This window comes from Dermacentor variabilis, chromosome 4, assembly GCF_050947875.1.
Source record: "Dermacentor variabilis isolate Ectoservices chromosome 4, ASM5094787v1, whole genome shotgun sequence".
Lineage (NCBI taxonomy): Eukaryota > Metazoa > Arthropoda > Arachnida > Ixodida > Ixodidae > Dermacentor > Dermacentor variabilis.
The window spans coordinates 203638148-203651419 of NC_134571.1; the positions used below are offsets into that span (position 1 = coordinate 203638148).

Here is a 13272-nt window from a genome sequence, read left to right on the forward strand (position 1 = left end):
TTGTGGGCGGCTGACACGCCTTACAGACTCAGTTCAATTTTTTTTTTACAAATAAACTGAGTAGCTCTTCTGTTCTTCCGAGAGGTGCCTTATTTCTTCATTTTTATCGTGCTCTTTTGCGCACTCTTTATTTCACATTGGTTGAATTTCTTCTGTAACGTCGTATCATGATACGCGAAGGTTAAAGCTATCCTGAGTGCCTCATGATCGAGCACAAGAGCCTTGCGTCCACAGATGCTGACGCTTATCGCACCACGCTATTAGGTCGAGAAGCCTAGAGCCATCCTACATGACGAAGCCTTGTACAATGCGGCAATGAACGAATGCAGCCGTATACTTTTTTTGCTTCGAGGCGCTTGAGTAGCAGCGTGCGAGCGCGTATCTATTTCATCTCTCATATTTCGCGGTTTTTTTTTTTAACCAGGCACACTTCAGCACGAAATGAATGCTTGATTCGGAGGTTATTTCAGGTGCCCAACAACTCTAATTGACAGGGTTGCGATTCAAGGAACGATTAAACAGTTCCATAATTAGAGGCAATAAATGCTTCGTGATGAAAAAATACTGGCTCTAACTGCACACGACTACCGATAATGTGCAGTCGGTACGATTTCTCTAGATCTCTTCGCTTTCTTTTAAATCTTGGTCGAAGTTAACTGGGGCACCCGCTACGTATGTATCTATGTATGCGAGGTTTCTTCGTCATGTTGGCTGCGTGCGACGAATCAGAAGCGCAATCAGCAAGTTGTTTATTTGTTCACACAGCTTTTGACAACGTTGTCTCCGTATGTTGCGATCTTTAGTGATTGTGAAAAGTAAAACAATAAGATAAAAAAGGCGACTAGGAAATGCTTGCAATGCATCGGCAAATCGAGTGGCGACAGTTCGCATGGCACTCCACGAGTCGCAGAAGCGTCGGTGAACGAGAAACAAAGTCTGGTGCCGTCCGTCAGTCACGTGTGGCGATTTCAATAAAGTATTAGATCTCCGACTTGGGTAACAATCGTACGCGTAATACGGCTGCGGTCGATGCTGATGGTATTATCTGCTTTCGTGGCAAATCGAAAGGACTACACCTGCGCGATATTGTTTCTTTAACGACATGCTATACACTCTCGCTAATCGCGTTATCAGCCTTCCACTAGCGTCCTAGCTTCCATATTTTATTCTTATGCTCTGGCCTGCAATACAATCAGAGTCGTGCGAATCAATGCCTTAGTTTTCTTCCACTCAATGATTGTGCCTGCTATGATAAAATATGATAAAACATATGATAAAAACACGATAAAACATTTCATTCGCTTTTGCAAATTAAATGACGAGCACACATGCCCCAACCTTCTGCCATCTTGAAGTTCTGGAGCAGGAACCACTAAGTTTTCAGCCCCTGTACTAGTACAGGAAGCTTCCTATATGTAGAAGAGTATGAGCTCCATTGAGGCGGCAGCAAATCGCATAAAATAATTTCAATTACGGAGGATGTTCGTCATCACATCCCGCCACTGCTACCGTGGAAAAACAGGACATGCTCCGGCTGTGGCCTCTCGCCTTCTAGTGGCCGGAAACCTCTTTACAATAAAGAAATAAACGCGTGTTGCTGCAGTTGCGAGGCATAGCCGGTTGTCACAGAAAATACCTCGGCGGCTGGCGACACGTCGTTTACAGTCACAAGGCTGGCAGCTAACCCTCCATTTCCAGCTTCTCAAGCTTCTCCTCTGTCTCGTCGAGACTTGCGTCTATGGTTGCGGTCATTGACGTGAGTGTGTCGATCGCGCGCTGAAGCGCGGTGATCCTGTCTTCTTCGCGCGTGCACAGCGATTGCTCGTCGGCTTCATGCCGAGCTACGGTGACGTCATGGCTGGCGACGGAGGCGTCGTCCCATAGCGGAGATTCGTCGAGTGCCGCACTTGAGGATATGTTGCCGCACCGACACATGTAGTGGGCAGCCAACACATCTATCATGATATTCTCGCCGCACTGATGACACGGGAACGCGTGAAAGGTGCAGTCATCCTCGTAGTGGTGCAGCAGCGCCGCCAGAGAGCCGACAAATTCGCAGCCGTAGGGCTCGTTCCAGCAGTAGGCCTGAGAGAAAAAAAAATAAGGGGAAGAGGGAGCGGGGAATGGCGAAAAATATTCATGTTAAGAAAAGCAATCTTCAGAACTCTACACTTCTAACATCTGATAATCCGCCTACACTTTATCAAGCAAGATAATGGCTGAATTTTCCATGCCATACATGAATAAGTTGCAGCATATAGTCACCGACCTAATTTTCCCACAAAGTAAAACTGTAACATGTGCAGTGCGTAAACGAGCACATCGAGCGCATCGAGTTTAGCTCTGTCACATGGTTGCGCGGGAAAGATGGTTCGAGATGAGATTCTTCGTCAAGAACATCTTCCTGAACCATGGTGCCCCAGAATTCTTAATCTCCGAAAGGGGAACGGCTTTTATGTGGAGCTAAGTCATGCAATCCTGCAAATAAATGTAGACAAGACACTCCATGCTACCGAACGTCAGCGATGAAGAAAATCTCGACGTCACCACCTATACCACTGGCGTGCCAAAGAAGCCCGACAGCTCGCCCGGCCCGACTGCGCATCGAAAACCATAAGAGAACCGACTCCTGACAATCTTCGACAGCGCCACGTGGAATACCAGCCATGTGACCCTCTTCGGATTCCCACAGGCCGTAGTGGGCTTCATGCAATACTTTTGTGACCATATTTTGGGCCCCACAAGATACTCCGACATCTTGGCAACCTGCACTACGTAGTCGTGGCCGATGGTGTTTCGCAGTCACAGCGGCGCTGCGCACGGCCAAGCAGAAGTCGTCCCCGTGTCTCCGTGTAGTCACCGTCCCCGTGTGTATGCATACTGCGAAACAACTTCTTATTCATTTGTTGTTTATTTATGCCCTTGTTTTGCTTTCATGTCTTGTTTGCAGATCAGGACGTTGCTCTTCAAAGCGCATTGCGACGCAAATTTTACTTTTAGTCCATGACCGTTTTTCAATTATCGCCTTTGTCCAGTTATCCGTGATGCATGTTGCGCCTCCTGTATTCGAAATTTTGAAGACAATGTCCTCCTTCGCGAATTACTGCGGCTTTTCCGTAAGTCATGTCTGTTTCTAACACTAGCTTTTTCCATGGGCGAATTCCTGAGATATTGCAGTCAATCTGCAGTCGCAAATAGTTCAGTCTAAAGCCCGATGCTCTTCCGACCCCCATCACTAAATAGGTCAGATGACCGGAGGGCAGTTACGCAGTGACTTAGTACATTTTAGAGCGCTACGTCGCCGCTCGCGCACCGGTAATATTCCGCTACATCGTAACAGCGGCAATGCATCAGACCGAAGTTTGCTTGCGTTCTCGCTTGCTACTCGGCCTTCGCATTGCTATGCCACCCCTCATCAAATTACTCAACCAAGCGAACTTTGAAGAGCGGAAGAAGAAACGTGTAGAGGATGCGAGACGTCGGCTATGCGCGGACCGAAAAATGTTCGAAAGCGAGTCAACCTCTAGGCACCGTCGATCGAAGGTTGTCACTCCAGCACGTCTGTCACAATAAGTTATACGCTTCATACAAGGTATATGTATGTACAGTCACCCGCAAAAGTTTACGAGACGCGAGATTTGCCAAAGAGCCAAATTTCCGCGAAGTCTGTGCACGTAGCCTCTCATCAAAAGCTTTGATCAGTAGCAGTTCTTGCGAACTAAACTGATCCAATAAATTAGAAAGCGCTACGCCTTAACAGAGAAGAAATCCACATTTGTCGTGAAACCCGTGCTCCGTAAACTTTTGCGGGTTAGTGTACGGATGATAGCGAAGCTTCCATAGAATGCCATACGACTTGCAATGGCGTCTCGATGGATGGTTGGAAGCTATGAGCGTCCCCTTTGGAACTGGGTGATGGATTGCGCCACCAAGCTCTCATTATATTTCCCAATCTCCTAGCTATGTTAAAGAACAAAAGGGAAAAAACATGAAACGAGCGAGACCGAACGTTGTAGAGGCATGCCAGCGCTATCTACATTTCGAGGGGCCAACGTCTGGATGGAAAAAAAAACGCTTGCCGTTCGTGGCTTGTTGCACCAAGTCGTCTCCTGCGCCAACTGACAGCGCATTGAAAGTGGAAACAGTTCAAATGAAGCGTAAATGAAAGCATTCGCCACAACATCGCGTCACAGTCCATTAGGGATGCACCCATATCTATACACAGCCCTCATTTTGTAGGGTGTCCCACGTAACTGGAGCCAAGCATGAAAAATATGCAAATGCCACGTGGAGTTATATCTTTTGCATTCCACCTAATTACATACTTAGTCTTAATGATTCAACTTATCAATGAAAGGTGTCAATGAGATAATTGCAGAGGAACATGAAAAACTCCCGACATAGCTTTGCGTCGCTCAATACTTGCTACACAAAAGGGCTTTTCAGAGTGTGACAGAATCCCGCGAATACACCTGAAGTGCCTCGAACTGAGAATTGTGTGGCAATTTGTATTCGCGGGCTCCTTTCACGCTCGTAAAAAAACGCTTATGTAGCACGTATTTAGCAACAGAAAGCTATATCGGGAGTTTTTCATGTTGCTCTACAATTTTTTTGTTGACACTTTGAATCTCAGCATAATATTTGGGTAGTTGACTAACACTAACTATGTAATTAGGAGGAATGCTAAAAATATCCCGGGTAGCTCCAAGTGACGGCGAAAAACATTACGTTGGCTCTATCCAGCTACGTGTCATTCGCATGGCTATGAATGAGAATTTTGACATTACGCTCTTACATACAATATCGGCAGAGCAAACTACAGAAGACCTGCACAGTTGCTTGCTCATAATTATTCGTCGATGGAAGCAACTGCCTCTGACTTCACCTTTTACAATTTTCATGATAGTGCCTGTACTTTTTGAAAAGTTTCCAGTGCTGACGTAAACTACGGGTTAATTTCATCAACTAGTGCTTTGCCCCGCGACATGTAGTCGCACTTCAATCGTACTACCTGCTCTCGCTCCTCAATAGTTTGGAACCGCATTTGCGCCTGGCCTTCGCGATCATATGAATTGACCTTAGATCATACACACCATTCTCACTCCCAACTCTGGCAGGAAGACATTGCCTTTCATTTACTTTCAACTAGACGTTGAAATGCGTTCCAATTGCTTCTTTTATTGTTGCCACCGGTTTTGTAGTGGGGTCCTGTGTCATAAAATTGCGCGCGCGACGCGAATAGTGTCGTGGTTTCTAGAACGTACGCGAAGGATTACTCGGATATGCACCGCGATGCATGTGTAAATAACGTGTACACTTTACCCGTCGGTTCAGCCTTGACCACCACCGGCCACTCTGCTCGCCGCTAGCGTCGCGATTCGAGTGTTGCTCGTCTTCGGGGGCACAAAAATTGTGCTGTTATAGATGCTAAATCCACAATCTGGTATATGAGGCGCAGCATAGCCTTGGAATAATTTTCTCTACCTGGGGTTCTTTAACGTGCATCCAGACTGAAGTAAACGAGCGTTTTAGTGCTTCGACCCTTCGAAACGCGGCCAGAATCAAGTCAGCAAGTGCGAGCTCAGCAGAGCAACGTCACATTGGCTAGGCCACCACGATGAATTTTTAGGGTACAATTTCCACCAATAAAGATATTCCGAACTCACTACAGGCATCATTTGCTTCCAGATTTCCACAACGGGACACCCTTCATCCTTTGCCTAATCGCGTCGAAGCGCTTTCTTTCCCACGGCGCATCGTTGTGCGCAGCTCCAAGACGAACACTCTCGGCTCACTCAACCATCTTTTTGTGGCTTATCGCAGTAGAATGCCGACGTGGACTAGTGGTCAGGACTCTCGACTTCAAGCACGCTAGAGCGCTCAGCTTACAGACTTATAAGCACTGTTTCGATATGTGTAATAGTGGTTCAAATTTATTGTCATACGCAAGGGCACTAAACCCATCTGTTAACTCTAAATTGCATTTAAGTGAAAAGACAAACTGGTCGAAGATGCGTTCTTTATGCGCTCCTTACTGACCATAGCGTGATACTCAACACAGCTGAGCAAGTGTATATTAATTTCGGGGTAAAAAAAGTGCGAAAATATTACCGTTTTCCCAACATGAAAACCCCTTGTGTGCCACTGCCAATGCTTCGATGCTCAACGATTTGTTCACCGAGCTAGTATGAGTCATTTAGATAACAGACCGCTCTCAGAGGAAAGCTAGTGGTACCTTGGCCAAAGCTACTGTACTGTGCGATGATAGAGCAGACAAGCGGTACTCACCGCGCTCACAAAAAAAAATCTTGCGACATACACTCTCAGGTTCCTGAATCGTTTTGCGCTACATGAGAGTGCTTTCCAACCATTGGCGCGGCAGACCTGCATCATGAACTTATGTGTGAATACGTCAGAATAACTGACTTAAGCACTGAGTAGCACGTGAAAGGCATCCGAATCAACTAGCTGTGGAGGATGCATACACGTGGGTATATATTTATTGATCTTCATACCGTCAAGGCCGAGCATTGCATCTGGGAGCCGGCATAAGATAAGTTCACATGTGCGCTAACATGTACGCAACGAACAAAACAATAAGGCAGAACACTACCACTACCAAATCATAACGCTAATGAAGCCCCGTTGCACTTTGCCAAGGCGACTGGACTATAGGAAGGCCCGTGACGGTCAGAAGGAAACACTCTCTGCTAGTGCGCTCACACTAACCACGTCTTTTTCTTATCTTCTTTTCTTGTACGCATTCACCCAGCACCAGTTGTAGGGTAGCTAACAAGGCGTGACCTTGGTTAACCTTCGTTGCTTTCCGTTTTGTCTGTTTCTGTTTATAGCGGCTCAGGAGAATCGCGCTTGACCACAACGCAAAGCCTCTTAACAGAACCGTCGTCCGACTTGCCCTCGTTGCTAAGGCGACGACAGAGGGAGGGTACTCACCTTAAGGCCCTGCTTCTTCCTAGCTGGAAGCTGCACCTCCTGGCACTCGTCCTCGCAGAACGACTCTCCGTCCAGGGGACAGACGCTTCCGCCATCATCGATGACACAGCCAGCATAGCACTTTTCGCACAAGCCGTGCGAACAGGGAAGCACGGACGTCGTGCTTGGAAGAACGTAACAGATAGAGCAGGCGTAACGATTCAACGTCACCTCGTCCTTGAAAAGCGTCGGGCGCCAATTGACGCCGCTGACCGAGCCGGTCATTCGGTGCAGAGCTCGGCGTCCGACATCACGCGTGGCGGCCATCAGAGGTAGCGGAAGAGAGGCAATGTCAAGGCTTCACTGGACACTGGGCCACCGCGCTTTGCGAAAGCGGGCGTTTGTTTGCGATCACGTGGGGTGTGATAACGTGGTAAGATAGCATGGGCGTGGGAACGGTGGCGGTGGCAGCAGCTTAGGACGCACGGGCAGTGTATACTTGAAGTGGCACACTTACTAAAAATTATTTCCCTCGAGTAATCGCTTCAGGTTTGCCATTTGCCACTGTTACCTCTCGATACGAAGCGCGTGAATGACAAGCACCGAGATGTAGGCCTATTCGGGTGATAATGCTGTCGTACTGGTAACCTGCATACTATAAGCTCGCGAACTGATAACATTCCACATCGAGTATCCGAGATCTGTCACTCAAGCCAGATTTTCTCATAATAAATTATGACTATTTACTTTCTTTGTCACAGTCACTTACCATTATATATTTATGAAAAAATTATTGCCAATAACGTGCTTCCAAAGTTTGCTGAGGTAAGTGAAACGTGGTTCTGCAAGAAGGTTAATATAGAAGTAATCCCATTGCGTAACGCTGAAGATTGCCTGCTGAACTAATACAGTAAGGTTTTTTGTTATTGGTGCAGCGGTATTTACTTACAACTCCCGTGAAAAATAAAAGAGCTTTCAGAGCCTGCAACTTAGACTAAAATCTCCCATATGAGCGATTTCTTACTCTCGAAATCACTACTGATTTTTTCAATGTAATTTGCTTGAATGTGATAGACTTGCGCCTTATAGTGAAAGTTACCTTGCGTCTATACATTGCACGGATTTTTGGAAAAGCACCAGAGGAAGACGAAGTGATTCTTTCACAGAAGGCTTGTACTTTTGTCTCTGCTCTTTCGCTTTATTTCTCTGCAATTCCGAGAGCTGCCGCTCCCTCCTTGCGGCAATGGATGAAGAGAACTTCTTGGATAACGTTCAGGAAACGTGGAAGCGCGTCAAGCGATGAAGAGAGCGAGGCCACTGAGCTATGCACAGACAGCTACGACTTCTAGAACGATGAGTTCAAAATGGTGATGAGAAGACAAACAAAAAGAAGACTACTGCAGGCAACTTCAACGGCGCGTGCTTGTACCATAAGGAGTGCACCGCAGCACTGGTCGCACACTGTGCTCTTCATGCCCGCAGACCCGGCGACCAATTTGCGGCTCCTAAACAAACAGGTGCTCTCTTCGTTGCTTGAGAAAATCACACCAAATGAGATTAAAAACGACAAGAAACTGGCGGAAACATTTCCTAGCGATTGACGTGTTACACCGAGGCGCCCTACAACGCCTACTTAATATGACCGAGATCAATAATGTAAAGATGCGATCACTGATCCCTACAGGCAGCGATAGTATTGCGAGCGTCATTTATGACGTCCACGTTGCCTTACCGAATGAGGACTTGTCATTACTGATCAAACCAACGACAGAAGGTACTTTCATTACAAAGGTGTCAGACTAGGAAACACACGCTGTGGGAACGTTTTGTTTGAAGCAGACAGCCTTCCTGCCCACGTCAGAGTAGGACATGTCCGCAATGCAATACTACCATTCGGGCCCAAGCCCCTCCAGTCTTCAATGATTGCACGATTGACGACGTAAAAAGTGTCGGCGTGAACAACATCGTGTACCCGCTGTGCTCTGAGTCCTATTCCGAAGACGCCTACAGCACAGATGTTCTAAGTTCCCTAACTTCAGAAGTGCTCAGAAGGCCTCATCAAAGGATTGCCCGCGTGTGCGGAAGAAATTCGCGATTCTCAAATGAATGGTGCGGGACAATTTAACGCATAGAGAGGCTGCTGCCGCTCTGCGGCGATGTCGACAGTGGCGCCGAGAACGTTCACGAAATACCGCAGCTGCAGATAGTGACACGCCATCTCCCGCCGAAGAATTGCCGCATCAGCGCATACCACAACCAAGTCGGATACAATCGAAACAAACAAAGCGCAAAGTCTCGCCCCGCCTTTAGAATGGTCTGAGCTACCGAGGGCAAAACGCACTGCTCAGTTACATCAAAACGCACCGACCTTGAGAGCTTCGGCAAATGTTGAAGCAGAGCTGGATGATGATCTCCAAGTCATCAACATTTTGCGGCCTTTCATGAATGCCATTCCGCTTATACTTAACAACAAGAAATCTTCGTCTGCGCAAAGCACGCTAAAGGTGCTGAACACTTTTAGAGCAGTACTTGCAGATCTCGGTTCAAATCGTGGCTCGCCAAAAGCTGTCGATTCGTGGTGAGGCCCGGAACGCGTCGATATTTCAGAGGAATGCCAGAGAACTGCAGTCACGCTTGTCGGACTTTGGAGAGTTTGTGTTTATGAATCAGTTCCCCGCTATTTGTCATCTGTGAGCCCCTATCAGCTCATATCAAACTGTATGTGTAATAGTGCTCCATGTCCACCACTCACGGAGAATGCAGCAAGGACATCGTTTTGATACGACGTCATCTTAGGTATGTCCATCATTAAGTGCAACCTGACCATAAAAACCAGTACGTGCGTGTGACACTGAAGAAAGGCAAGCTCAATTTGGCAGTAGTTGTGGCCTACATTTCGCCTTGACCCGCCGTGGTTGCTCAGTGCATATGGTGTTGGGCTGCTGAGCATGAGGTAGTGGGATCGAATCCCGGCCACGGCGGCCGCATTTCGATGGGGGCGAAGTGCGAAAACACCCGTTTGCTTAGATTTAGGTGCACGTTAAAGAACCCCAGGTGGTCGAAATTTTCGGAGTCCTCCACTACGGCGTGCCTCATAATCAGAAAGTGGTTTTGGCACGTAAAACCCCAAATATTATTATTATTACATTTCGCCTTCAAATCGGCTGGACTGCGAGCGGTTACGGCAAATCAAGACAGTGACTCCGCGGCCTAGGGTGATGACTGGCGATTTTAATGCCCACCACGATTTCTGGGGAAGCTTTAAGATAAACTCGAGGGGCAGATTAGTGTAATTTGCCTCCAAACAAGAACTGTGTTTGTTAAAAGATGGGAGCCCCACCATTCTGCGTGGAACTATATACAATAGCTGCCTGGACTTTACCTTTGTTTGACGCTCCTTCATTAGAAAGGTTAAATGGTTCTCGGATATTGGAACGCAAGGAAGTGACCACCTCACAACTTATCTGAAACATTCAATGGTTGACGTAGTATTTCTGCGGAAACGCGCAAGGTGGAGAGAAGTAATGAATTAAGGGAAAATCAGACATCCACCCGTTCGTAGCAATTGCTACAATGGAAACCCATACGGGTTCCTCCAAAGAAAAGCCTCATAGTTGAAGAAAAATTCGTCCTGGTCCGGGACTCGTACCTGGGGACCACCGCCTTTCCGGGGCAGCCGCTCTACCATCTGAGCTAACCAGGCGGCTAGCAGATGACAGGGCGAAGTCGAATTTGTTGAGAACACGAAGCTAAGGCAAGAGTTTGACGTAGTATTTCTGCGGAAACCCGCAAGGTGGAGAGAAGTAATGAATTAAGGGAAAATCAGACATCCACCCGTTCGTAGCAATTGCTAGAATGGAAACCCATACGGGTTCCTCGAAAGAAAAGCCTCATAGTTGAAGAAAAATTTGTCCTGGTCCGGGACTCGAACCCGGGACCACTGCCTTTATGGGGCAGCCGCTCTACCATCTGAGCTAACCAGGCGGCTACAGTAGCCACCTACAAAAGAGGTCCCTTTTCCTACTCATCGAATATGGTCCAACCTCTAAATATTACAGCAAACGCGGGGTCCCACAGGGCGGAGTACTGAGCCTAACGCTCTTCAATCTAACACTTGATGGACTTACCGACATGCTTCCATGCACCATTGGGCTCTCCATCTATGCCAACGACATATGTATTTGGACGTCGGGTGTGACGCGACTGCAGCCTCACGCGCGACTTCAGAAGGGAGGCCCTTTCGAGAACACGAATCCTACTTTCAAGAACACGAACTTCAAATACCATGTGAAAAGTGTGCAGTGGTCGAATTTATATGGAAAACAATGTCCCCATACCTGATATCCGCCGATAGACAGCTGATCTTGTACAGCCCAAGTCGCAGATTTTTGGGGGTGGTAATTTACAAAAATATCTCCTGGGCCCCTCATGAGAATTGTGTGAGAAACGGTCTGATGAAAATTTGCCATATGTTTATGTTGCTAGCGGGAAAGACCTGGGGAGTGTCAATACAATCTGTGCTGCAACTTTGCAGGGTCCTCTTTATTGGATTCCTGCAGTACAGCCTACCGGTAATCGCCAGCACCTGCAGAACTAACCTGAATACAATGCAAGGCATCCAAGCCCGATCCCTCAAGATACGCCCTGGTCTACCGCGGAAAGCGTCAGCGAATGAAGCTATTGGAGTCGCTCAAAATAACGCTATTAGCATGCACATTACCAAAGAAACGACGTATATGCACATAAGACATTTCGCCCGAACCCCTACCCACCACCTTGCAAGTTTCACAGTACAAAGGCCCCAAACGACATTCAGTGCAACTGTCTTCGCGCACCATGACGCTCTCAGGTCACGCACCTGCGGTAAGACCTTCGATTCCTCCATGGTTTGTGAACCGTGCTCAACTAAACAATCCCAGGACTTCAAAATAGTCGGACTGGATCTGCACTCAAGCAACTTAGTTTACCCCTTCTGTACGAGAAATACAGCGATTGCACACGCGTCTATACTGTTGCTTCAACTACATGAACCAGTTCCGGTGGTGCTGTCGTTATATTAACAATGGGAATAGCCATGTGGTTCAACACTTCCCATATCACTACGCCTACAGCGGCAGAGTGCGTGGCTGACCGCGACACGTTTGATGTGATGAGTACTGAAAGACCGGCCTTACTAAGTGTGCAGTCATTTTTCCGACATGAACTCAGGATCAGCTGACGTGCAAAATCGCAAAACTTGTCCATCACTTGAGAGAAAAAGGCCATGATACCTCTTTTCAACAGATACCAGGCCATTGCGGTGTCATTCGAAAGGATGACGCAGATAAGGCTGCTGGGAAGATAAAGGAGACCGCAGCGTCCCCGTTTCTCTCTCAAGGCCCGACGCTGCGAGACAACTCTCGCATTCCAGCACGCGCGCTCTCCCTAGCAGACTGGGATACCGCACAATCAAGGCGCACCACTCTGCACAGACTAAACCCTTCGCTCCAACTCAGACCTTCGGTCGGTGTGCGCCGGCGCGAAGCGTCTCTTGTGGAGGATTTTGCCTTCACGAAGGTTTATTCAGCACTAATTGAAGTTGCTGGCAGTCGTGTATGAGATGTTTGCGTGTGCGAGGAGAACATTGACCACTTATTGTGGACCTTTCCTCAGTTTGAAGCACAAAAACAATCTATGTCCAACGCATTCAGGAATCTTGATGATTGTCTTCTTAATGAACATACAGTACAGGAACACCGTCCCCACCGATCATCGACTCAGAAGGCAGTGAAGGCGCTTTTGGGCTTTCTGGAAACGTCTGGTTTGTATGAGCGGCTTTGACTTTAGTACTATCCTTGCACATCTTTATACCCCGCCTCTCTCTCTCCATTTTCTCTCCTCCCGTCTGCCTTCCCACCAGCGCATGGCTGCCAACCGGACTCTTTACTGGATAACGTCTCCGCCTTCCTTATTTCCCCCCTCTCTTGGTCTCTCTCTCTCCCTCTCTCACTATCTTGGAAAAGGGCAAACCAAGTGTGGGTTTTGATGCACCTTCTGCCGTCATCACGCTGTCGTCATTCCGTTACCACAATGCCGTGTTTTGGAACCCTTCATCGTCAAACCGTCGTCGATAAACCGTCGCGGTCATTCCGTTGTTGCCACCACGGTCTTCTCGTGTTTACAAACAGGCTTGACTCATACACAACTGGGCATCTGAGAAGTCTTAAACCATAAAGCTATCGCTTAATTTGGCCATCATACGCCGGTGGTTCCTGCAATTTTTTTTAGATGTAGCAATAAAAATTCGGCAGAGACACCTTGGATTTGGACATGTTTTGGATTGATGTTTTCTGCGTGCAA

General features: G+C 47.5%; 1 protein-coding gene and 1 non-coding gene across 2 annotated transcripts; both read right to left on the reverse strand.

Annotated features, from left to right (window-relative positions):
- Positions 1-725: 725 nt before the first annotated feature.
- Positions 726-7324, reverse strand: LOC142578138 (uncharacterized). Its single transcript, XM_075687542.1, has 2 exons — positions 6955-7324; positions 726-2085 (listed from the first exon to the last, which is right to left on the reverse strand). The coding sequence occupies exons 1-2, from the start codon at positions 7258-7260 to the stop codon at positions 1681-1683; spliced, it is 711 nt and encodes a 236-aa protein (XP_075543657.1). The 5' UTR covers positions 7261-7324; the 3' UTR covers positions 726-1680.
- Positions 7325-10842: 3518 nt separating this feature from the next.
- TRNAY-AUA (transfer RNA tyrosine (anticodon AUA)) lies at positions 10843-10917 on the reverse strand. The gene has a single exon. It is a non-coding gene; the product is annotated as a tRNA-Tyr (tRNA).
- Positions 10918-13272: the final 2355 nt, after the last annotated feature.

What these genes read in the sequence shown, in the direction of transcription:
- LOC142578138 (XM_075687542.1), bottom strand. Translation starts at nt 7,260, where the DNA reads ATGGCCGCCACGCGTGATGTCGGACGCCGAGCTCTGCACCGAATGACC. An exon ending in GGAAGAAGCAGGGCCTTAAG is followed by an intron (nt 2,086 to 6,954) that starts GTGAGTACCCTC and finishes TTTTTCTCTCAG; the next exon opens with GCCTACTGCTGGAACGAGCC.